This window comes from Onychostruthus taczanowskii, unplaced genomic scaffold (genome assembly GCF_017590055.1).
Source record: "Onychostruthus taczanowskii isolate IOZ18803 unplaced genomic scaffold, ASM1759005v1 scaffold5, whole genome shotgun sequence".
In the NCBI taxonomy this organism is placed as follows: domain Eukaryota; kingdom Metazoa; phylum Chordata; class Aves; order Passeriformes; family Passeridae; genus Onychostruthus; species Onychostruthus taczanowskii.
In genome coordinates, this window is record NW_024502568.1 from 16,660,612 (window position 1) to 16,683,255 (window position 22,644).

The window sequence follows — 22,644 nt, forward strand, 5'->3', positions numbered from 1 at the left end:
GCTTTTTCTTTGTTTCTTCTTTTAAATATATTTATGTCAAAAGTTTGAAATAATTACGTAGGTTAAGGTGGGGATGTGTTTTGGATGTATTGCTTTTATTTATTGTCCAATATGTAATGGTTCAGTTTACATTCACTGAATAACACAGCTCTGCTCAGGGGGAGTTTGGGGAAATTCCTCATTTTCTTCGCTGTCACTGGCAGTTTGCTGTTCCTCCTTTGTGGCTGAAACAGGTGCCAAGTGATTGATTGCTTCCTGAAGAATATCCTTGCTTTCACTTGGAGGAAGATTGCTGAAATAATACTGAGGTACCAGCTCTGCAAATCTGGGGAGGAAATCACACAAAACGTTATTAATTTTTATTGAATTTTCAAATATTTGAACAATTATTTCCAGGCATATCTAAAAGAAGCTACAAAGTTGGTACTTCAACCCAAAACTCTGCAAGAATCCAAGATTCTCTGCAAGATCTAGTAGGAGTTTGTGCTTTCAGTAGCCTGGCACTGAAAATCCTCAGCCTGCACTTGAGCTGCAATGCAGTTCCCAGTGCTGCAGGTTGCATTAAATAGGAATTTCCCTGCTTTAGAGCAGAGTGGTTCAATAACGTTATGAAAAAAGCTCTCCTGTAAACATGGGAAATAGAAAAGATGGGAGAGTGAAATGTATATTCTTTGTGTAAAGAGGTTTTTGCAGGAGGAGGACTCTGGTCTCTCCCTGAATCCATAAACAGTCCGTGATTCAGCTGGCTGGGTACAGAAAATATGGTGAGAAAAGGATTTGCTGGAAAATAGGTTTTCAGGGAACAAAGACCTTTCCAGCTGGATTCGTGTGTGAGTACACTGCTCTGTTAACTCTGAATTTTTTTCTATATATTGTACCTTGGAAGAAACTTTTGCAGCTCATAATGAGGGCTTTTTCAATTGATTACAGTTACAGTGGCAACTACTGAGAATAGTGGGGGCCTGAGATCACAGATATTCCCTTTTAATTTTTTTTATCCTCCCAAAGTGATGATTTTGTGGCTTTAGGAGTGAAGGAGCAGTTGCATCACGGTTCACTTACAGATGGGGGGAGATCTCAGAGACGACTCTGATGGAATTTCCCTCTGAGATGCTGAACTCATGGAATAAAACCCACTCTGGAATCCTCCTGCTGTTGTGATAGGATGAGAAGGGGTGGAGCTGGGCCACTTGTTTGTGTGTTAACATTAAATAGTTCCCTGAGCCATCCACGTCACGAGCAATCTAAAAAACAAACAATGTGGAGAGTTAGCCATTATTTAATTGACCAGTGCCTTTTAGATTTAAACCAGAAATTAAACTTCCCTTCAGATACTTTCAACTGGAACCTCTTCCCAAGTTTGTGTGGGAAAGCTTGGGAGTGGATACCATGAAATGAGACTTGAAGAAAATGTTGATCTGTGCATTTGAAAGGAAGCTGCAACAAATTAAGTACAAAAGTATCCGAGTTTGGCTTTGCAGTCCTGTGTGAAAACATAAAACAAGTATTCTTCAGCATATGTACTTTTCAGAGACTTTTAAATACAATGTGTCAGGCCATGAAATGTGCATTTGGGAGAGGTAATTTTTGTGTGGAGACGGTGCACAGGGATGTGAAGTGAGACTCAAGTGGGAATAAATCAATCTAGTTTACATTTACAATTACACTTAGAGTGCCTTCCTGAGATGAGGCAAGCTGTCTGTTATGCACACCTAAATATATCCAAGTCATTTCTCTATTTCCAGGCAATTTTCACCTTCAAAAAAGAGATAATTCCTGAGAGAATATTGCAATTTCAAGAGGTTTTTTGAGGTGTAAGAGTTCCTTGAGTGAAAGGCATATTGGCAGTTTTTTTCTTGCTGTGGAGAGTGTGAACTCCATGCAGCGAGAGATGAACCCCAGAGAAAAGGCTGAAATGGGAAGAAGTGTTTGATACACTGGGAAAAAAAAAGGCTTTTATGTTAATCAAGAGACTTCACTAATGAACTTAAGTTTTCTGAAAGCATTCTACATAATTTAACAGTGCGGGAAGATGAAACCACAGTGTTTTTCCTTACATGCATGAAGTAACCAGATAAAAGAGCTTTCTTAATGCTTAGTAGATTTGCTTCTGATCCAAAGTCTGGCTCTGAGATGGGAAGTTCAATGCGCTTCATGATCTCCACCAGCTCGGCTCTGATCGTCTCTGCCATGCTCAGAGCAGAGCAGCTCAGGAAATAATCACGGCTCCATTGCTCACTGCTGAGGTCTGTGGGGGGAAAAAACAATGTTCTGGCTTAAAGCAGAATCTCACTGATGCACAGGTGCTGCTCTGTGGAATAAATGCTCTTGCACTGCTGCAGATGATGTGCAAAACTCTGGTAATGAGCCTTACAGACAGCTTAGGCTCTGCTCACAAAGTGGGCAATATTTTATATCCTCAGTTAGTTTCATAGAATTTCAGCTATTTCTTCCTGAATCTAATCCCTTCTTTGCTCTGTTATAAGTAAATGTTCCCAGAGAATGAGTAGCAATTCTATTTTTCAGGCCTTGTGGATTTAGGCCAGGATATGGAGTTGAAATCACTCCTGTAGTGCTGGTGCTGATGCTGCACTCTGGTGAAGGACTGGTTCTCCTGGAGCTCCCTTCAGCATTCCACATGACTGAACAGGAGACAATCCTGATTCCCTGTCTCAAGTTTTTACTCAGTGTGTGCAAATTTATCCCTCTGCTGTCTGAGCACTGGACTCTGGCTAAATGAACTGGAGCAGGATGCTTGAGCAGGGGAAAAATGCAGTGAAGAGCTTCTGCTGCTCTGCAGTCTCCTGGCTTTTATTTGTGTTCCTGCAAATGTGGACTTTACTATTTCTACTTGTCCCTTACATTTTCCTTTCAGTTCACAGCTGTCCTATTCAATTCACAAGATTTTTAGCTGTGTGGCGGGCTGTTGGGGAAACTGAGCAATAGCTACTCCCATAGGTTTCTCCCCACATATCAGCAATTTTAGAAAGGATCACCCAAGTTTTGGGTTTGTTTTTTTCCCACACTGGTCCCAGTGTGCTTATTTTGGCTCGGACACACTTGCCTGGGTGTGTGGGGCTGGCAGTGGCTGCCTTGAAGGCGTTGAAGATGTTGATGAGGGTGAAGTGATCTCCTGCAGGGTGGGAGAAGCGGCGCCAGCGGCTCCGAGCGATCTCCTCTGTGCCAGGAGGGGCGTGCAGGAAGCAGCTGGGAGCTGAGGAAAAACCAAGCCAGTGGTGAAAACACAAGGTGCAAGCACAAAACCCCGCTGGTATTTTTTGGGTTTTTCCTTCCTCCATTGTCTTTAACCCCCAGTATTGGATCGGTGCTGAAGAACTGAACCTGCTGCATTCACTAAGGGTTTCTTTTGTGGGTGTCCTTCCAGTCTTGTTCTGTGGGAATCAGAAAAACAGAAACATCCACAGACACTGTGTATAATTAATATGTGTTGCAAACACAAAAGAGCAGCTTTCTCCCAGACTGATGCCAAAAAAGCTTCCTAATGTCACAACCTAATTTAGCCAGAATCCAACAAATGGTTTCTTTATTATAAAAAGACATCTTTTGATTTAATGGCTTAATTTCCCCCTCTGTGTTGAAATTTGTGCTTTCCAGTGCATTTTACTTTCGTATCTTTTGAGATGGTTGAGCTTTTCTAAAATTGAATTGTGCCTATGCTCAATCATTTACATTTGTTATATGTACTTTAGAAAAACTATCACAAGTTAAAAATCAACCCAGTTTGGGCAAGAAAAGTTGTCCTACAAGAACAACTCATGCAGCTTGATATCCTGTGGTTCATGTGTTTGCTGCCCAAGACTCCAAGGTTATGTCAATTTTATACAATATTTGAAGTAGAGAGACAAGATCACAAAGTAATTCTTTGTAGGTACACAGTTCAATGTTTTATAATTAGAACTTCATTTATTTTGCTGCACTGATCTGTCACAAATGCAGATTAAAATAAGAAAGTTTCATTTTGAAGGGATGTTTCTTACAAAAGGGAGGAAGCCAATGGGCAGCTGAATCCTGGAAATGGAATTCTCTGTGGAAATTCTTTACTTAGCTTTCCTTGTATCCTTACAGTTAAGATTTGAACAGCCAAATATATTCATTTACCTGAAATAAGCAGGATGAGAATAACAAAAATTTGCTTTTGTGGATAGTTTTGGAAGGAGTCTGGATTGGGCAGGTGGCACGAGGCCTGCAGTGAGAGCTGATCCAGGAGTACCTGTGAGCATGGCTGCAATGGTGAGCATCTCATCCACACACTCAAATTCACACGAAGCCAGCAGTGACTTGGACAGCTGAGGGTCCAGGGGGAATTCTGACATAATAATCCCAAATTCAGAGAGGTTTCCATCGTTGTCCAGTGCTGCCAGATAATCCAGGTCTTCCAAAGCCTGCATCAGGCTTTCAGGAGCTAAGGAAAAGGGAAGAGAATTCCAGTTCTTGAGAGTGGAACACACAGGAATGAATGTCTGAACACTCATTGTAATATTTCAGCTGTGGGAAAATGATACTTCTTTTATTTGACAGTGATTAAGAACAAAAAGTAATGGATGAACGGAAGGCTGAGAAAATTCTGGAGAAAGAATATAAGAGGTGAAAATTATAGAGCTGCAAATCACTTTGTTGATACTTTTAATGTCAGAACACTTTTTGTCAAAAGCCCAGACACAATCCTCAATAACCCTAGACTCTGTCAAAACTGCTTCTTTTATTGGCAGTTTTCAGTTTGGTTCTCATTATTGGCAGGTTTTTTGGGGGGGTTTTTTATGTTCATTCTTTTTTAAGAGGGGTGGTCACATTTGAGGGGTGCTGAGATGCAGGTCTAGGCAAGATCTTTTTTAACCAGAATTCAGATATTTACAGAAGTTATAACTGTTATTCTTGCAAGTATTTGGAGTTTTCTTGGTTGCCTTTTAAATTATTATACTTTTTTAACATAGATTCTCATAATACCAGAAGAAAAATGGGAATGTAGTAAAAGAAAATGTCTCCCTAGCAATTGGTTGTACTTTCTCACCCCACAAAACTCAATGTTCACTTTTCCCTTAGTGTGGGTTATAACTTCCTTACAACCTCCATAGGTAGAAGTGAGAACAGTGAGGCAGCAAAAATAATGAGGAATATAAGAAAATGTCCAGAGAGGATGGGATTAAGCAAATCAACACTTAAAATTAGGAATTGAGCAAGTCTGTAGGAAATCTGATGGTGATAAAAGGAGGTCAAACAATCATAGAAGAGCTTTATATGGTCGAGAGACTGAACCTCAAGTTGAAGTTGTCAGGTCTACATTCCAAAAAAATGTTTCCAGAACATGAAAAACATGGGTGGAAATTTGGGAACTCCTGAAGTGTGAAGGTTCTTTAAGGTTCTTTCCTCCCAGCTCTTTTCCAAGGTAGATTTCTGTTCCAGGTTATTTGGAATGGTCAATATCTTCCATGGGTAGCAGTTCATTTACATTCACAACTGCTCTCCAACCAGTGCAGCAGCTTTCTCCTTACTCCAGCCTAAGGATCTGGTTGATATTTTCTCAGTTTTATGGATAACAAGTTAAATTTGAAGCTGGTGGCAGAAATTCCACTGCAGCAGGACTTGGCCTCATCCCCAGCCCTGGGAAACTGCGCTGGCCATTTGTCAGCTGCTGTCAGTCTATACATTAATGGGGAAAAAAATCCCTAAATAAAATATCCAGACCTCAAGCACAGCTGCCCACACAGGCAGGGGGTGGATTTGCACTTGGATCTTCATTAGTAGATGACTAGAAACAATTTCTTGCATTCATTAAGTGTGGGAATGTGTATGGCATCACCAAGACTAAAAGGCTGTAATTAGCTGCTAGGTCACATTTAGCCACACTTTCCCCACACATTCTGCAAGAAAATCTTGAGATCAGGTTTTGACTTCATTAGCAGTGAATTGTTTATTGCCATCTCTCTGGAATTAACCACTTATAGTCAAGGAAAAAGTAAAATGGGAAGCAAATAAGCACCTGTTGCTTTTAACCTCATTCTTTTATGTCTGAAGGGGGAAAATGGTTTATTAATTCCCCTTACATGAGCTTTTCCAGAACTTCTCAATCTGCTAATGTGACCTTGGTTAAGTTTAGAACACCCAGATTTCAGACAAATTCTCTCAGGAACCTGTAAATTCCTTTTGAAACTGTGGACCTGCTTCATTTCAGTCTCAGAGTTCTTCCCTCTGCCTGCACAATTCTATCCAGAGAGGATATTTATTACAAACTATGGGATTTAGTGGGATAAACGATGAGCCCTTGCAAGAATTGAAACATCTGAGAAGAAAATAATGAGGAGTTTTAAAGAAATGAGAAGTAGCAGCTGATGATGAATATGACTCAGTGACAGGAAATAAAAATCAGTGATTGAAAGATTGAAAATACAGGGATAGTAAAAGGGTCACTCAGATGTGCAGTAATTGCTAGGAGATCATGGAAAGCTATTTTCCAGAATTCAACAAAGTAGTTTGTTGCTAGAGCTCACAAAATACATGGTTATATGGCAGCCAATTTCAACCCCCTGATGGCATCAGTAATTTGCATTTTTATGCCCTAGAGTTAGTTGCCTTGAGATTTATAAGCACAAATTACTTCCCTTGTCTTGCTATGAATGTTCTGGAAAAAAAAACCAAAAAAAAGATTCTTGGAGTTTTATTGCTCTAGAAAGGACAAGACAGTAAAGGTGGATTAGAGCAGGTGAAGGAACAGCAAAAAAGCAAAAATAAAACACCAGAGCAGGGCTTTTTAGGGCTTCATGCCAGCAGCAGCCACTGCTGCCTTGAGGTGTGAACCACGAGGATTTGTGATTCCACTGCTGCTTTCACAGCAGCAAAGCTCTAAAAACCTCTCAAGATGTGTCCTGTGCTTTCAACAAGAAGCTGTCACATCCCTGGAATTTTAAAAGGTATTTCCTAATCTGATATTTTCTTCCCCTGCTCTGTGTTCTTTGGCTGCTCAAGACTGGTTGCTCTGGACCCATTTCAGGAAATCTGACCAGTTCTATGTAAATGCAGATCCTGCTTTTGATCCTTCTTAGGCTTAGGAAAGCAAATATATAACTTAATGTTATTGCTAGCACTGGAATAGTTTATCTGAGAGTTTCAAGCTACTTAAAAATATATTCTTGGTTTCACATTTCTGTAACTTTGATGTGAACAGGGTAAATTCTGTCTCTAAAGGCAGCTACACCTGTAGTTTTCAGCACCACTTCCCAGATGGCTGAAATGCAAGTGCTCAAGGTGTGAGCAAATAAATTCCAAAGTATTATTCTTGTTGCATTAGGAAGCAAGTGATTTAGGGATTTGGTCTGTAATAAGTGGATATTAGAGATAGGAATGAAATTTAAATTTTGTGATTTTTAATAGTTCATTTAATTGCTCTCTTGTGCTTCTCTGGAGCTATCTACACCTCCTGTTCTGATCTTCTACTCTGCAAATGCTGAGGATGTAAAATACCTTTTTCTGATAGATTTTTTCCTTCCAGAGGAATAACTTAAAAAGTTAGAGCTGCTACGGATGTCAGGTGAAGGGATGTTGTGTTTAAGGGGCTGATGCCCTGCCTGGCACACCACAGGTTTTGCAGGTTCTGTTGGGCTGAACAGCAGAAAGAGCTGCCAAAGTAGTTACTGCAGGGAGAGCAGTCCTGTGGAGTGGTGTTTGCTGTTCCTGCTTTCTAACCCTGCTCCCTGGACAGCAAACTGAAAAGATGGAGGAGTCTATGCCAAGCTTTCCTCAAATTATGCAAAGATTTTTCTTCTGCAAGCACAAGTTTCTCTGTCCTGATTCTCTTTTCCCCCTGTACCTTCTGAGTCAGGATTTTTTATGTGTCTGTTTTGCTCTGAAGCTACCTGTTACAACTATTATTTTGAAATGATAGTTGATCAGTAAAAATTGCTTCCCTAAACTCATACTTTACAGTATTTCCATTCCCCCTCACGCTGCTTCATCACTCCTCCAGTCTGGCTGGTGATGGTCCCTGCTGTGTTTTCTGCCAGCAGGAGCAACCAGGAGAGAGCCTGACCTGCCCTGTCCTGACAGAATATACTGAATAATGTCTGCACACATCATTTAATTGATGAAATCCAGAATCTAAAACATCAAAGAATTAACAAGTAAATTTAAGATAATAAATCTGCCCTGAAGTGATCTCTGTTGAGCATGGTGCATTGAGTTTCTGTCTTTGGCAGTCTCCAGTGAAAATATGCCAACAATTTATTTTTCTGAAACAGTTTGAAATTGTATAAATTTATACAACTCTTGTTGTTCTGGATTTTCTAGAAATATATTCTCCAGGGGGTTGTGAAATCATAGCTCTCAAATGTCATGGTCATGACCATCAATACATCCTTTAATCTGAAAATTGTTTAGGGAAATTCTGAATGAATGCAGAATCTGCAAATGCTTTCCTCTTGATCCCACAGAGAAATTTTACATGGTTTCATCTTTCTAATGATTCACTTAGCTTAAATAAGGATTTTCCAGTGATTTACAAAAGTACTCAACGTTGCTGCCATCTTTGGGACTGGAATTCTTTTGTCCCATTATAAACCCCAGCAAAGATCTATCATATTAACTGCTCAGGATGTAAACACACCCCTGTTCTAGGGGCACAGGAATCCCTCTAATGCACCTTGGAGCTGCAGTGCCAGGTTCATTTTCGTCTGGCTCATGAATTCCAGAAAGGGGAACGAGCTCTGCTGCATTTGCTGCTCTCGATTATGGCATGAATTAAATGCAGCAGCTGTAAGCCTGACATGTTTGTTGCTTTCATAATGCAGTAATGAGTCAGACCTAATCCAGGCTTTTATTTCTCCTCAAAGAGCAGCAGAAAAAAAAAAATTCCCTTGTGCACATTGTTGCTGAGCAGAAATAAAATGTTTTACTGATGTATTTTTTATCTCTTATCTGCTGCACGTTCTCCATGTGCAGGAAACAGATTGAGAAGTACTTCTTGCTATGAATTCCAGTGTCCTTCTGATTTGTTTGTTCACCAGTTCATGCCCATGTCTTGCTCTGCCATCTCAGTGAAAATTTGATTTTTTTCTTAGGATAAATTCACCTAGAATTCACAGAATCACTGGCCTGGAAGAGACCTTCAAGATCATCGAGTCCAACCCAGCCCCAGCACCTCAACTGAACCCTGGCACCCAGTGCCACATCCAGGCTTTGTTAAACACACCCAGGGATGATGACCCCACCACCTGTCAGAACCCCTAAAGCCTCCCTGTGTTTCAGCTGCAAAGATAAGGTGAGAATGTTTGTTGGACAGAAACAGCAGAGGAAGCCTGTGGCACACAGGGGATGCTGCAATGCTTTTACTTTTACTCCAAGGGAACTCAGCTCCAAGGAGGTGAAGAGCCATGGAACAGCCAAACCCATGGCAGGGATGGAACTGGGTGATCTTTAAGGTCCCTTCCAGCTATCCTTGGGTTTGTGTGCCTGAAATCCTGATGTGTTTTGAGTTCTGTGAGCTGGTCCAACACAAGAACTGACTCCTCTTACAAATTTCTCCCTTGAGTGCTCCAGTTTCTGTCAGAGAATTTCACAGCAGGCACTTCAAACTCTGTGTTCTGACTGGGGGAGCTTTGCTCTCATCTCTGGGGGATTCTGTAGGGATCAATCCAAGTGCTGGTAGGAAAAAAGTTCACTGCCTGCTCCAAATTGGAAAGAAAGACAGTGTGTGATGTGTCCTGGTTACAGGAAGAGCTGTGCTGGATCATCAAAGCTGTGTCTCAAATGTTTAACTGTGTAAGGCAGGAAGCAGCCAAGGAAGTTGTGCAGACTTTCTCCTCTCCTTTCAGAGCACCCCTGCAGTGTTTGTGGGATTTTTCCTTTGTTCAAGCAGTTTGTGGGATTTTTTTCTTTGTTCAGGCAGTTTGTCCACTGTACTTAGTGGACAATAATTTAGTAATTCCTAAAACTTTTCAGTACCTGCAGCTGACACTCTTGATCTAGTCAGCAAAGGCTTTGTCGTATGTGATGTCCATCCAAGTAAAGCCAATTCTTTCACTCAGCAAATACCTTCACAATTTTTTACACATCAGGACAATGCTTTCTTCAGCTGCATTATCCAAAAATACAGCAAAAACTTAGAATTCCTGCTCTGTGAAACCCTTATGTGCCTTTAGCATTTCATTCTCTCTGAATGCTGTCCCTTTAAATCAAAAAATGCCACATGCTTTCCCTCATATAATTTTACTAATTCCTTCTACAGTTCAAGACTAACTTTCTTCATATCTAGGAAGAACACTAATATGTTTTAGCATATTTTTTTAGTAGCAAAATATATTTTAAATTTGAATGGGAGCAAAATATTCCAGAAGCATTTTCCATGCAGATTTCGTGGGTTCAGCACAGGAGGTGACACAAGGCCAAAATACTCCAACTCTCATTGCTTTTGAATTAATTACCATCAGACTGGTCATGTTTTTTCCTATTTCTTTTAGGCATGTTTCTGCTAAACAGACACACAAGGGAAAAGTAGAAAAAAATTTTTTCTTAAAATTCCATTTAACTGTCTATTGCAACATCCCACACAAATTAAACTTTATTACTGATTAATTACAGTGAACAACACATAGAAGAGATCATTCCAGTTTTGTGTATGTGCACAAGGAAAGGCAGGGTAATAGAAGAAATTTTACTGTTTGCACTGGAAAGTTTTCAAGAATGAAGCCAGCAGTCCCCAAACCAATGAAATCAGGGCTATTTCCCTCTCTTTAATGGGTTTCAAAGCAACAGCAGAACCTGCAGTGGCACTTGGGTTTTGTGATAAGCCAGAACAGAGGAAAATATCCTTCTGTAGAAAAAACCCTAAATTATGAAGTTGGGGGAAAAAAAAGGCAACTTCCTTCACTCTCTTACCTGAAAATTCAGTGTCTTCCCTGCATAGTATTGAAAGTGTATTTGGGTTTATTTTATAGGGAATATTGTCCTTAAGGATCAGCCCATTGTAAATTTGAGGTGGGAGATGCTGGAGGATAGGGAGGAAGCTCATTTCCTCCACACATATCCCCCAGGTAACAACAGTGGTTTTTTTGGCTTGTAAACTTTTGATTAAAGGAATATATTTTGTTGGATATCTGTACAATACATTGTACAACAGGGCACAAATTTTCTTTGTGGGTTACAGGAAAACAATATGTAACCTAGATGAGAAGATACTTGGAATATTGATTTTTCTTTTTAGCATTCCAATTCAATCCAGATACTTTATGATCTTTTTTCTAAGTGTTATTGAGCTGAGAATGGCTGTAGCATGTAAGTGGGAAAAGCAGGGTGATATTATTACAAGTCCTTAAATAAAAAACAACCCTGTGAGTGACAGGGTAAAAATAACCTGGAAAGAGCTTCTAAAATAATGATAAAAATATGAGAAATTGGTGCATGCCCTTACCTGGGCTGCTGATGAAGTCACAGTGTGCAAAGCCTGCTATGTCCATCCTCTTCAGGAACAGGACCAAGCTGGTGAGTTTGGATTCCTGAACTTTAGCTGGAATTTCTGGCTTCATTTCCTTGTATGTAAATTCTTCAGGATAAAAGCAGAAGATTTTCCCTGGAAGAAAATTCAGGAAAATTACCTTTTTTAAAATGCTTCCTCCTCACATTGCCATGTTGATTGTATTAATTAATTTGAGCTAATGGATTTAAATTTTGAGCTAATATTTCTACCTGATGGAGACATGCCCAGAATTTGTTTATGCACCTCTGCTTGACTTTGGCTGATAGGCTGGGTTAGAACAGAGTCTGCTCTGATTCTAGGATTGTACACCTTTAAATGAAAGAGACACCAAGCATCAGACAAGTACACAAGGGCTGCAAAAATATGAATGGTCTGTACTGAATTTCTCTCTAGGTCATTTTACAGGAAGGGTAGTAACAGTTTTCATTTCTTTTTGTTTCAGCAGCTTGGGAAGGAGAGCACTCAGCACCCTGACAAACTGATAGATGTTTTGCAGTTGCTCTAAATGTGCTCTGAGATAAATGTCTTTTTTTTCCCCTGAAGAAATGTACCTTACTGAAGCAGAAAATGGTATCATCAGGAAAAACATCAGAAAATATTATTTATTTCTTGCAGTGACAGAATCCCAACCTTTTCTAATAGCATTTTGCTGCCTAACTCCAGATTTTTGTCTTAATACTGAAATTACAGGAGATGAGGGCTGCATTAGAGGCATATGATGCCATATTTTATAGTTATCTTCATTATGCTTTATTTGGATTAATCTGAGGAGCTGATCCACTCCCTGCTCTGCCCACAAGCCTGTGGTGTCCAACAAGACATAAAACTGCCAGGATAAGGCAGCTCTCTACTCCTGCCTTCTGAGTCAACTCTATCTGCTTTAAGCAGATTTTAAAAAAAAGATTAAAAAAAATATCCTCCAGTGCAGGGCACAAATTTCTTTTCCTGCAGGTGAATTGCTGATTTATCCCAGCTGCAAGGCTCAGGTGGGATTTTGCTCTGCACTGAACTTTTCCTGTTCCCTCAGTGCTCAGCTGACTTTGGCTGAATGGGAATTTGAACTGTGAGGGGTGGAATATCACAGGACTAAACAAAATTATTGAATTAAAGGTAAAAATTGCATCAATGATAGAGGTGATTTGATAGACATCAGGACTGTTGGATCTGATTTGTTCCCATTGATTTGTATTTTAAATTCCCCAAATTTGTAATTTGTTGAATTGTACTTTGGGCTTCAGGTTACCATGGCAGTGAAATTCATTTCTGCCATCCAAGAAAACTGCCGTTGTAGTAATAAGTTTAGGAAATAAGCACGGTCTAATTGGAAACTGCTTTTGGGCTCTTCTTCCTTGCACAAAAAACTGTAACTTTTTAAAATTTTCCTTGAGACTGAGTTCATAATTCCCAGTTAAAAACTTTTTAAAATGACAGATTTTTGCAATGCAGATGAAAGGTACTGTAGTTCACAAGCTTTTCCCTGAAATACTTGCAAGGCCAATCAGGATTAATGATCCCTGCTCCAAAATGTTAGGAACACTTAACTCCAATTTTGGTTATTCCACCTTGTATTATAGAATGGAAATGTACTACTTTTTTCTTTTATCTGTTACTGGAATTTTTATTTTCACCAGGACAGTTACAAAACCTGTAGCAGTGTAGCTCTCCAGTTCATGTTCCTACAAAGTTACTTATCCCTTAGGAAATCAGTTTCGTAGAAATAATACAAGCAAGATTTTTAATTTTTTTTTTTTTTTTGGAGCTGCACTAATCCGATCCCTTAGGAAATCAGTTTAGTAGAAATAATACAAACGAGATTTTTTAATTTTTTTTTTTTTTTTTGCAGCTGCACTAATCCTTCCCATGGTGGAAAACAAGAAATGAGGCCAAACTTAGAATGAACAGAAAAGGTTAAGTATTAATTAAATAAATTAATGAATTTAATTAATTTATCTAATGATTTCTAATGCAATTAGATAAATTGCAGCATTTGGATGGGAGCACATGTCCATGAGGAGCACAAGCAGCTTGAAAAAATAGAGATTCCCTGTGTGGCAATTACTAAGTAATTAATTAAGGGATGAGAATAATCTCCTAAACCAGGAGATCTGCCAAAAGGTGCCTAAGAAGTGATTTTATTCTGCCTTATGTATAAAATACTGAAGAGAGATTAATGACTGATAGACCAGAACTCAGGTGAGATTTATTTTGCAAACAATCTGTCATGGGTTTGGTGCCCAAATGAGTGGAACTTACAACTGGAAGTGTTCATCTGGCTTTAGAAACTTCAAAAATCCAATTTCTGATTGAATTTGGGAAGTAACTGTGATTTCTTTCTTGGTTTTCACATGAGATGTCCATGAAAATGATTTAAATTCTATTAATTTGCATGTTAAAAATATCATACAATCTGTGCTGTGAAAGAAGAGAAAACCACATGATCCTCTAGAGACTATTTGCATTCATCTCAACTGCAGAATTCCCTCTCCCCTGCCCTGAAAAATCCCTTTTGCAGAGTTTATTTTGGACAAAGTGCTTCTCCTCCCTTCACTGACCTTTCTTCTCTCCACACCAACATCGATGACAAAAGTCACGTTTTTAGTCCAGATCAGAGGTTCTCCAGAGCTGGTGGTGAGTAGCACTTTCCTCCTGTATTTTTTGTAGCATTTCTGCTTGTTTTGAATTAGTTTGGGAGTCAGGTCTTGTTTTGTGGGGTACAAAGGGATGGGGATGAGTTCTCCAAGGTCAGGGTTTAAATTGGGTTGTTCCTGCCTGATCATCTGATAAGCTTTTTCAATTTCCTGCAATCAAGAGAAATACATTTTTTCCTTACAAAATTGTTATAGTCTTAGTCCAATTGCAACACATGAAATGATCAAAATATGCAGAAACCTCCCTACGTTCCCTTAATTATTATATTTGAGAAGATGCAATTATTGTAAGGGTTTGAATTTTTTCCCCCATTGATTAATAAAACCTGTAAAGATTTAATAAAGTCAATAAAATGTCCCTAACTTGCACTGATGGAATATCACCTTTGAAATAGTTCACAGATCCGAGGTTGGATATGAATTGTAAAGGCTTTTGTTGTTGTTTTAGTGTTTTGTTGTTGGGGAGGTTAATAAGAAACCATTTCTGTTCTGCAAGATTTTTTGAAAGGCATACAAAAATAATTCATGGCCTTCCTCAGTCTGAAAGGGAATTTTTTAAAAAGCATTTTTATTAGCAAAGTTTTGCAAAATTGAAAAGCCAGACTGAGTTTCTCTTTGAGAGTGACACCACATTCCCAGCAGTTATAGGTTGAAAGTGCTCCATAAAAATTGTTATAAAGACACAAGAGTGACATCTAATAGCAAGGCTGGCAGCAGGGCAGCTCATAAATCCTGGTGTTCTTGGTTAATTCATATTTTTGTTTAGTTTAAAAGACAGTTGAGTGCTTGGGAACAGTGAACCATTACCAATATGAAACTTTAAATCACAGTTAAACAAGAATTCATGGGATGTTCTGGTTTGCAATGAGTGTTCTGTTCATTGTGAGAGAGAAAAATGAGTGATCTTTCTTGGCATGAAAGAAATTCCTATTCTATTTGCCTGTCAAAAAAACCCTTTTAAGCAGAAATAAAACTTTCTTCCCAACCTTTTGAAATGGAAAGGGTGTGTGTTTTTTCTCTGACATTAATTCTGTTCATTGTGAGAGAGAAAAATGGGTGATCTTTCTTGGCAAGAAAGAAATTCCTATTCTAGTTTTGTGGGGAATTTGCCTGTCAAAAAAACCCTTTTAAGCAGAAATAAAACTTTCTTCCCAACCTTTTGAAATGGAAAGGGTGTGTGTTTTTTCTCTGACATTATCTATTGTAAACATGGGGACTAACACAGAGAATTCATTACTTTATCATTTGTAAAATTCGTGTCTATAAGGTTTAAAACTGATTATTGACATTATTAAAAGTGTTTCGTATCCATTCTCCTTTTAAAAAAAAAGGAAAAGCAACAAACACTACCTAGGTAGTTTGTGGTAAATTATCTTCACTTGTTAAAAGTCATTATTTCCTGGGGTGTTTATTGTTCTAAAGCAGATTTAATGACACACAGTGGATGATTGGGGATCATTATCAGGAAAATAATAATAATAATAATCACAAATACTGAAATATTTCTTTGATTGTCAGATCACTTTGACAGCTATAAAGGACCTGCTGGTGCAGTGAATTTAGGGAACCACTGCTGTCTACAGAGATTCAAAGGTGTCACTATTTAGAATGGCCAAGCCTGTGCAGATTCCTGGATTTTCTGTCACACCTCTGGAGTGATATTTTCCTCCTGCTGTGCACACAAATGGTTGGGAAGAAAAATCCAAATGGAAAATCCTCCTTGAGAGGTTGAAGGTAAAAACACCCCTGTGCTGTAGGGCATTGATGGAGGCTGGACCTGTGTCCATGTGTCCATTCCCACCCAACAGGGATAACACAAATTATGGGATGCCCAATGCCAGGACAGGTTATTAAATCCCTGCCCTTGTGGCCTGTGCCCCTGTGTGCTGCTTTTACAGCTTTTTGCATCACACAAAAGCATGGTGGCCTTTCTTTAAACTTACAGAAAATATATATATTGTCTGCACAGTATTTATGTGTTATATAGATATTTTATGTGTACAAAACATAGTGTGATGCATGCCATGATTTCTTTGAAGGAAAACCCTGAAGTTATAAAACCTGGTGGCACAGCTGCTGTCTTAGCTATTGACAGCAAGGTATTTATAGGTCAGATAAAAACACACTTTTACTGATTAAATTCAGAAAGAGAACGGGTTTGATTCCTAGTGGGTTTGATTCCTAGAGGGGCTACACGGAGTTAAAGGAACAAAGCAGGGATTTATTAAAAGGCCTCCACAGGATACACCTTGGGCAGTGCAAGAGCCTGGCCAAGGCTACACCCAAGATGGACCCCGAGTCACGAGTTTTCACATTTTTATAAAATTTGGTCCATTTCCATACTGGGGTTAATGTTGAAATGTTGTTGCTTTCAGAATATCTGACTGGAATGGACAGCCAGGAGTTTAATCCAAGTTTCTTTGTGCAGTATTTTTGCTAAAATATAGGAGACTATATTGATTCTATTTTTAATGTAGATGGACCCAAGACGGATGGCGTGTCACAAGTTCTCACACTTTTATAAGTTTTGGTCCATTTCCATATTGGGGTTAACTGTCCAATTCCAGCTCCAGGCTATGAAGTCTCATCCTCTCAGATTGCTCTCCCCAGTTCGATGTTGTTTGCACATTTTGGGCCTAGAAAAGGATTGTTTTGTGTGACTGAACTGTGAGGAGAACTGCTAACACTTTATATGAAATTCAGAGTTATTTCCTAATGCAGTACAGAATCTGGAAAACACGAAAACTAAAACTGAAGGCATCAGTTCAACAACTCACTTGCTCAGATGCCAGGAAGACGACAATGTCACCCTTCTCCCTGGTGTGGTGGATCTCCAGGAGCAGCCTGAGGGCGGGCAGGAAGGGGTCCCTGTGGGCGCTGCAGGAGAACACGGCCTGGGCGCGGTGCCTGCCCCGCACGCGCAGCACGGGCACATCGCCACAGAAGCCCTGCAGGGTGCTGCACATCTGGGGGGCAGTCAGGAGCACCAGCCTCAGCTCTGCTCTGGCTGCCAAGACCTCCTTCAGAAGGCCAAGCAGGGCATCTGTGGCCACAGTCCTTTCGTGCACGTCGTCCAAGACGATGACGCTGTAGGAGTTCAGGAGGGGCGTGGACATCATTTCCCTCTGGAGCATCTCATCTGTGCAGTACCTGCAACACAGACACACAAAACTCTACCAGGTTTCTTGGACTATTATTGTAAGAAATTAATTCAGTGTCTTGGGGGCAGCTTGGTTCTTTCCATTCCAACGTGAAAGATTTCATAAGAACAGTGTCGCAATACAGCACGAAATGAACGACACTCACATGCTGAGATGTCTAAGGCAAAAGAAGGCACATTCATTTCTGGATCTTGATATTTATAGAAATTTAAAAGTGACCATGGATTGGAGGATGAAATTGCTGCCTCTCTAACCACACTGGTCAAACTAACAGTCCATCAATTCTCTCTTCTTCTAGAAAGGAATGCAAAACAATCATTATTTACATGAAAAGTGCATGAGAAACTCCATTACAAAAATTTAAACATCAGAAGGTTTAGAAGAACTTTAGAAGAATGGGGTGACAGAACGGGGAGTATTTTTGGTCTCAGTTACATGTTTAAATCCTTCCTCTAGCAGCTACAAACCTGAAGCGATTCAATGACACTCAGAGACACAGTGGTGGAAAGGATACTCCAGGCAAAAGCAGAAATCCTCCTGCCCTGAAATTGTCTGTTCATCTCCCATCACATGCCATAAACAATTCCTGAGCTAGGAACAAATCCTTTTGGATGAGAAAAATAAGGTGCACTTGAGGCAGAGTCAGAACCAAGATGAGCAATTAATTTATACCATAAGACCCTCCTCACTTCTATCCCTTCTGATGACAGTTTTTTAAAAGGACATTATTTTTGTTGTGCTGCTCATCAGGACTTGGAATATTCTTGAAGCAGGTTTTGATGCGTGAGAGGAAGGGATTCATCTCTCTCTCAACAGGAGCAGCTGCAGGAAGTTCTGCTGCAGGATGAGGTTTAAGGAGTTCTCCACAGACAGAGAAAGGACAGGCAAGAGGAAGAGCAATGGAAATTGATTTTCAGAAGTGGTGAGCATCCTCTTCTCCACTGGCAACCAGTGGCTGAGAAAAATGCTTGTGGTCTAGATACGATACTTTGTGCATCCCATATTAAGGAACCAGAGAAAATAACTCTGAGAACTTTCTGGGAGGCTCAAAATCTGAATCCCTGTGTTCCTGCTGTCACCTGACTGTACTTGCTACATTAAGAGCATTTCTTATCTCCCAAAAATCCCCCTGAATGCTATTTTCCTCTTGTTGCTGGATATACCTTCTTCTAGCCATGTTTTTTGATTGCTTTTGAATTTTAACTTTACTTTAGAAAAATTATCCTCTGTTCTCTACTGGTAATGAACACTCCTGTACTGGAAAATAGAAAAAAAAAAAGTAGAAGAAAAGAAAAAGAGGTTACTGAGGCGCTTAATAGAGTTTTGCATGGACAGTAACCTTGCCCACTTAAATCTCTGCTATAATTTACCCCAGAATGCCTCCTTCAAAGCTTTCAGTGCTTATTGATTAATCACAAAATCTCTGCAGAAGAGAGGAGAGAGCTCATTGCAGTCTGAAACTTCCATGTGAGGAGAGGAGCGGGGCAGGCTCTGATCTGTGCTCTGTGGTGGCCAGGACTGAGGGAATGGTTGGAGCTGGGCCAGTGGGTTTAGGACGGATTTAGGGAAACGTTCTTCCCCCGAGGGTACTGGGAACGGGCACAGCCCTGAGGCTGCCAGAGCTCCAGAAGTTTGGACAACACTCCAGGGATGCCCAGGGTGGGATTTCTGGGTGTCTGTGCAGGGCCAGGAGCTGAACTGATGATCCCTGTGGGGTCCCTTCTCCCTCAGCGCACGGCGATTTAAAAACATTCTACAACTTTCCAAAGCAAGATCTGCAGCGCTGCCAGCTGCCGACTCCACCAGCCACACCTCGTCCCGAAGGCCTCCCAGGGCACCGACCTGAGGATGGTCTCCGGCGCGCAGCAGCTCTCGAAGGGGACGCAGTAGCCCACCTCGTGGCCCACGCCGACGTCCATCTGGTCGGCGGCGCGCAGGGCCAGCGCCACGGCGGCCTGGCGCAGCGCCTGCGTGCACACCACGGCCCCGCGGGCCTGCAGGGCCAGGCAGTGCTCCGCACACCACTGAGGGACCTGCGGGGACAGCACGACATTGGTGAGGCCTGGACGGGATCGGCAGGCTCAGCGCCTTTGGGAGCCGCGAGCCGGTCAAAGCTATGAGCTGAGCAAGGCCGTGTTGTCAAAAGCGCTTAACTGTGGGATTCGCGTCCTCTGAACCTGAGAGAAGGAGAGGAAAGAATGATCAAAACGATTCTTGTCTCATTTGCTGTGCCAAAGCAGAATGCAATGTGGAGATTTTTTACCCAGAGTGATGGTGTTTTGTTTCCTTGGCCTGTCAGGGCCAAGCGCGTGTCGGTCAGCAGACAGCCACAAGATTTTGTTCAGCTGAGTGCTTGTGCAGTTTCAGTTTAAATGTAGTGTAATATAGTATAGAATAATATAGTATAATATAGTATAATAAAGTAATTAATTAGCCTTCTGAATCAATGGAGTCAGATGCACCATTATTCCCAGACGTCGGGCAAAATATCACCGACACTTAATGAATTTAATTTTTTCCCCATCTGTTTTTGTAAAGAGGAACGGCTGAGGGAGTTTCGGGTGCTGGGCCTGGAGGAAAGGAGACTCAGGGGTGACCTTATCTCCCTCTACAGCTCCCTGAAAGGTGCCTGTGCTCAGCTGGGGCTGGGCTCTTTCTCCAGCAGCACTGACAGAACCAGAGGACACAGTCTCAACCTGCACCAAGGGAAATATAAGTTGGATATTAGGAAGAAATTTTTACAGAAAGGGCGATAAAGTTCTGGAATGGCTTCCCGGGGAGGTGGTGCAGTCACGATCCCTGGGTGTGTTTAACAAAGCCTGGATGTGGCACTGGGTGCCAGGGTTCAGTTGAGGTGTTGGGGCTGGGCTGGACTCGATGATCTTGAAGGTCTCTTCCAACCTGGTGATTCTGTGATTCTGTGAACTCACACAGCAACTCCTTAATTTGTATATTTATATAACATCAACACTGGAGAATATCCATGATGTTATGAGAAATTAAAATTGCATTATAAATATTATTTTAATGGATGTACTAGGTTTCAAATCCTTCATTTAATCAACATCTAAACCTAGGTGCATCAGCCACATATAATTTATTTCTGTATAGTTATATGCATTTCTAGAAATGTTTAAAAACCAACCAGCAATTGGTGCTACATCTTAGTGAAGGTTCAATAAAATTTGCCTTGTTAAAGGACAAGTTAAAGGCTAACATTTCTTAGCAAGTTGTTTACTATTACACAAGTTTTTTGTGTGTAAATTGCAGGCAATAACAAGGGGTAAAAACTTGGCACTTCAAAAATTCTTCGGGAGTGAATCATTTTTATGGGAACATCGGAATTTTCAGGGTGAAGTGTGATGTCTCTCGTTTAAAATGTGATCTCTAGAAGCGTCCAGCATTGAAGTCTGTAGGATATATGGGATGCCCTGTAACAGTAATTATCCTGCAGCTCTACCTGCAAGAATTTTTTCTCCTGATCCCAGCCATAAACAACAGTATTTTGGCTGATAGAACTTACTTGAAAATACTTTTCTGCTCACTGTGACAGCAGAGCTGGGTTGTTATATATTGGTAAAGCAGAATTTCACAGTCCTGACTGATACTTGTGTGCTTAGACTCAGCTGAGATCTTGGCTTCAGTGGTTTCTTTTAACATGAGTTTTGTAAAGTAATTTTGTGCTGTTGGAGAAAACATTTGCTCAACAAATGTTTTGGGGAAAGCCCATTAATTCTCCCTGAAAATCAGCGCTGCTGATTTCAATCCTTCATTCCCTGGGAATGTTTTGTCACTTTATCTTATGACAAATCCCCTGTATTTCTTTCCTGTTACAGCATTAGCCAGAACCAAAGCACAAAGTAACTTCAAACTTTTTTGAGTGCTTGAAGAAAGTTATTAAAATGTTTAATATATTTTAAATCTGTACTTGACTGCATTAATCTTTATTCACCTTCTGTATTTCACTTTCCATTTCTGGCCTTAATACTTGGATTACAGTAGTTACAGTGACTCTGAAATTCATACCTTATTACATGTTCTAAAAATACATTAAAAAAACCACAACCAAGTCTGCTGTACTGACCTGGGAGCTCTTGCCAGTCTTAGCATCTCCTGACACAATCACAATTTGATTATGAAGCAAACTTTCCATGAAAGCACATTTTTCTTGCCATATTGGAAGCTCTTCTCTCTCTTTCATCAGTCTATAATAACGGGAGGAGTAAGGCAAGCCATCAAAAGGATTAAGCTCTAAATCTTCTCCACAGACAAGAATTTCCTCTTCATCCCCGTCGCTGCCGTCAAGTAGTTCTGAAAAGCAGTGGTTCTCTGGAGAAAAGGTTAAAAACTCCATTTTTCTTACATATATTATTCCCAGCAAAAGCACATTAGTGATGGAAGGAGTCCTTTGTGTGCTGATTGATCATTTTGGCCCCCTAAACCTCAGCAAATCCATTTTTCCTCGCTCCAGGATTAGTATTTCACAGCTCTTGGGTTTAAAAGTCCAGGCTCGGTGTCCAGTTGCCTTTGTGGTCTGCTTGTCCCGCTCTGGGTGGTTTAATAACCCCAACTGGAGAAAATATATTTAAAAAAAATAATTACCCAAAATCTTCCAAATGGCAGCAACGAAACCAGAAAGAGAAGCTGAGCAGATTTTGCAGTCAAGTGTTGAGCCCAGCCCGTGAGTCCCAGTGTTTTCTCTTGTCCAGGCTGAGGAATAATTGGGCAGAGCAGCTGAGCCTGACCTTTGTGGCTGCTGGGGGAGGCTCTGGAGCTCTGGCTGTGATTGCAGGGCTGGCATGTGGGAGCTAATCCCAGCACAAAGGCTGCACCCCTGGGCGCTGCAGCAACGGGCAGGGCTCTGCCTCTGTGCTCCAACCCCAGTGAGCCTGGAGAAAGTAAATTTAAAAAAATAATCACCCAAAATCTTCCAAATGGCAGCAACGAAACCAGAAAGAGAAGCTGAGCAGATTTTGCAGTCAAGTGTTGAGCCCAGCCCGTGAGTCCCAGTGTTTTCTCTTGTCCAGGCTGAGGAATAATTGGGCAGAGCAGCTGAGCCTGACCTTTGTGGATGCTGGGGGAGGCTCTGGAGCTCTGGCTGTGATTGCAGGGCTGGCATGTGGGAGCTAATCCCAGCACAAAGGCTGCACCCCTGGGCGCTGCAGCAACGGGCAGGGCTCTGCCTCTGTGCTCTGTGCAGGGCTCCAGTGAGTCACAGCAGCAAAAACTCTTTTTATTGCACTCTGTGGATGAGCCCCGAGGTCTTGGGAGGCTTTTTTTGCTGCAGTTAAAATACACTGAATACATGAAAAAAATCCCAGAGTGATGCCAGTTCTAATCCTTCAAGGGCACC

General features: G+C 40.8%; 1 protein-coding gene across 1 annotated transcript; it reads right to left on the bottom strand.

Moving 5' to 3' along the window:
• Positions 1-132: 132 nt before the first annotated feature.
• DHX32 (DEAH-box helicase 32 (putative)) lies at positions 133-21,645 on the bottom strand. Its single transcript, XM_041415774.1, has 11 exons — positions 21,376-21,645; positions 19,134-19,324; positions 16,908-17,280; positions 14,035-14,280; positions 11,692-11,791; positions 11,417-11,575; positions 4,232-4,423; positions 3,065-3,214; positions 2,058-2,248; positions 1,063-1,244; positions 133-325 (listed from the first exon to the last, which is right to left on the bottom strand). Exons 1-11 carry the CDS (start codon positions 21,643-21,645, stop codon positions 133-135), a joined length of 2,247 nt encoding a protein of 748 aa, XP_041271708.1.
• Between the last annotated feature and the right edge of the window lie 999 nt (positions 21,646-22,644).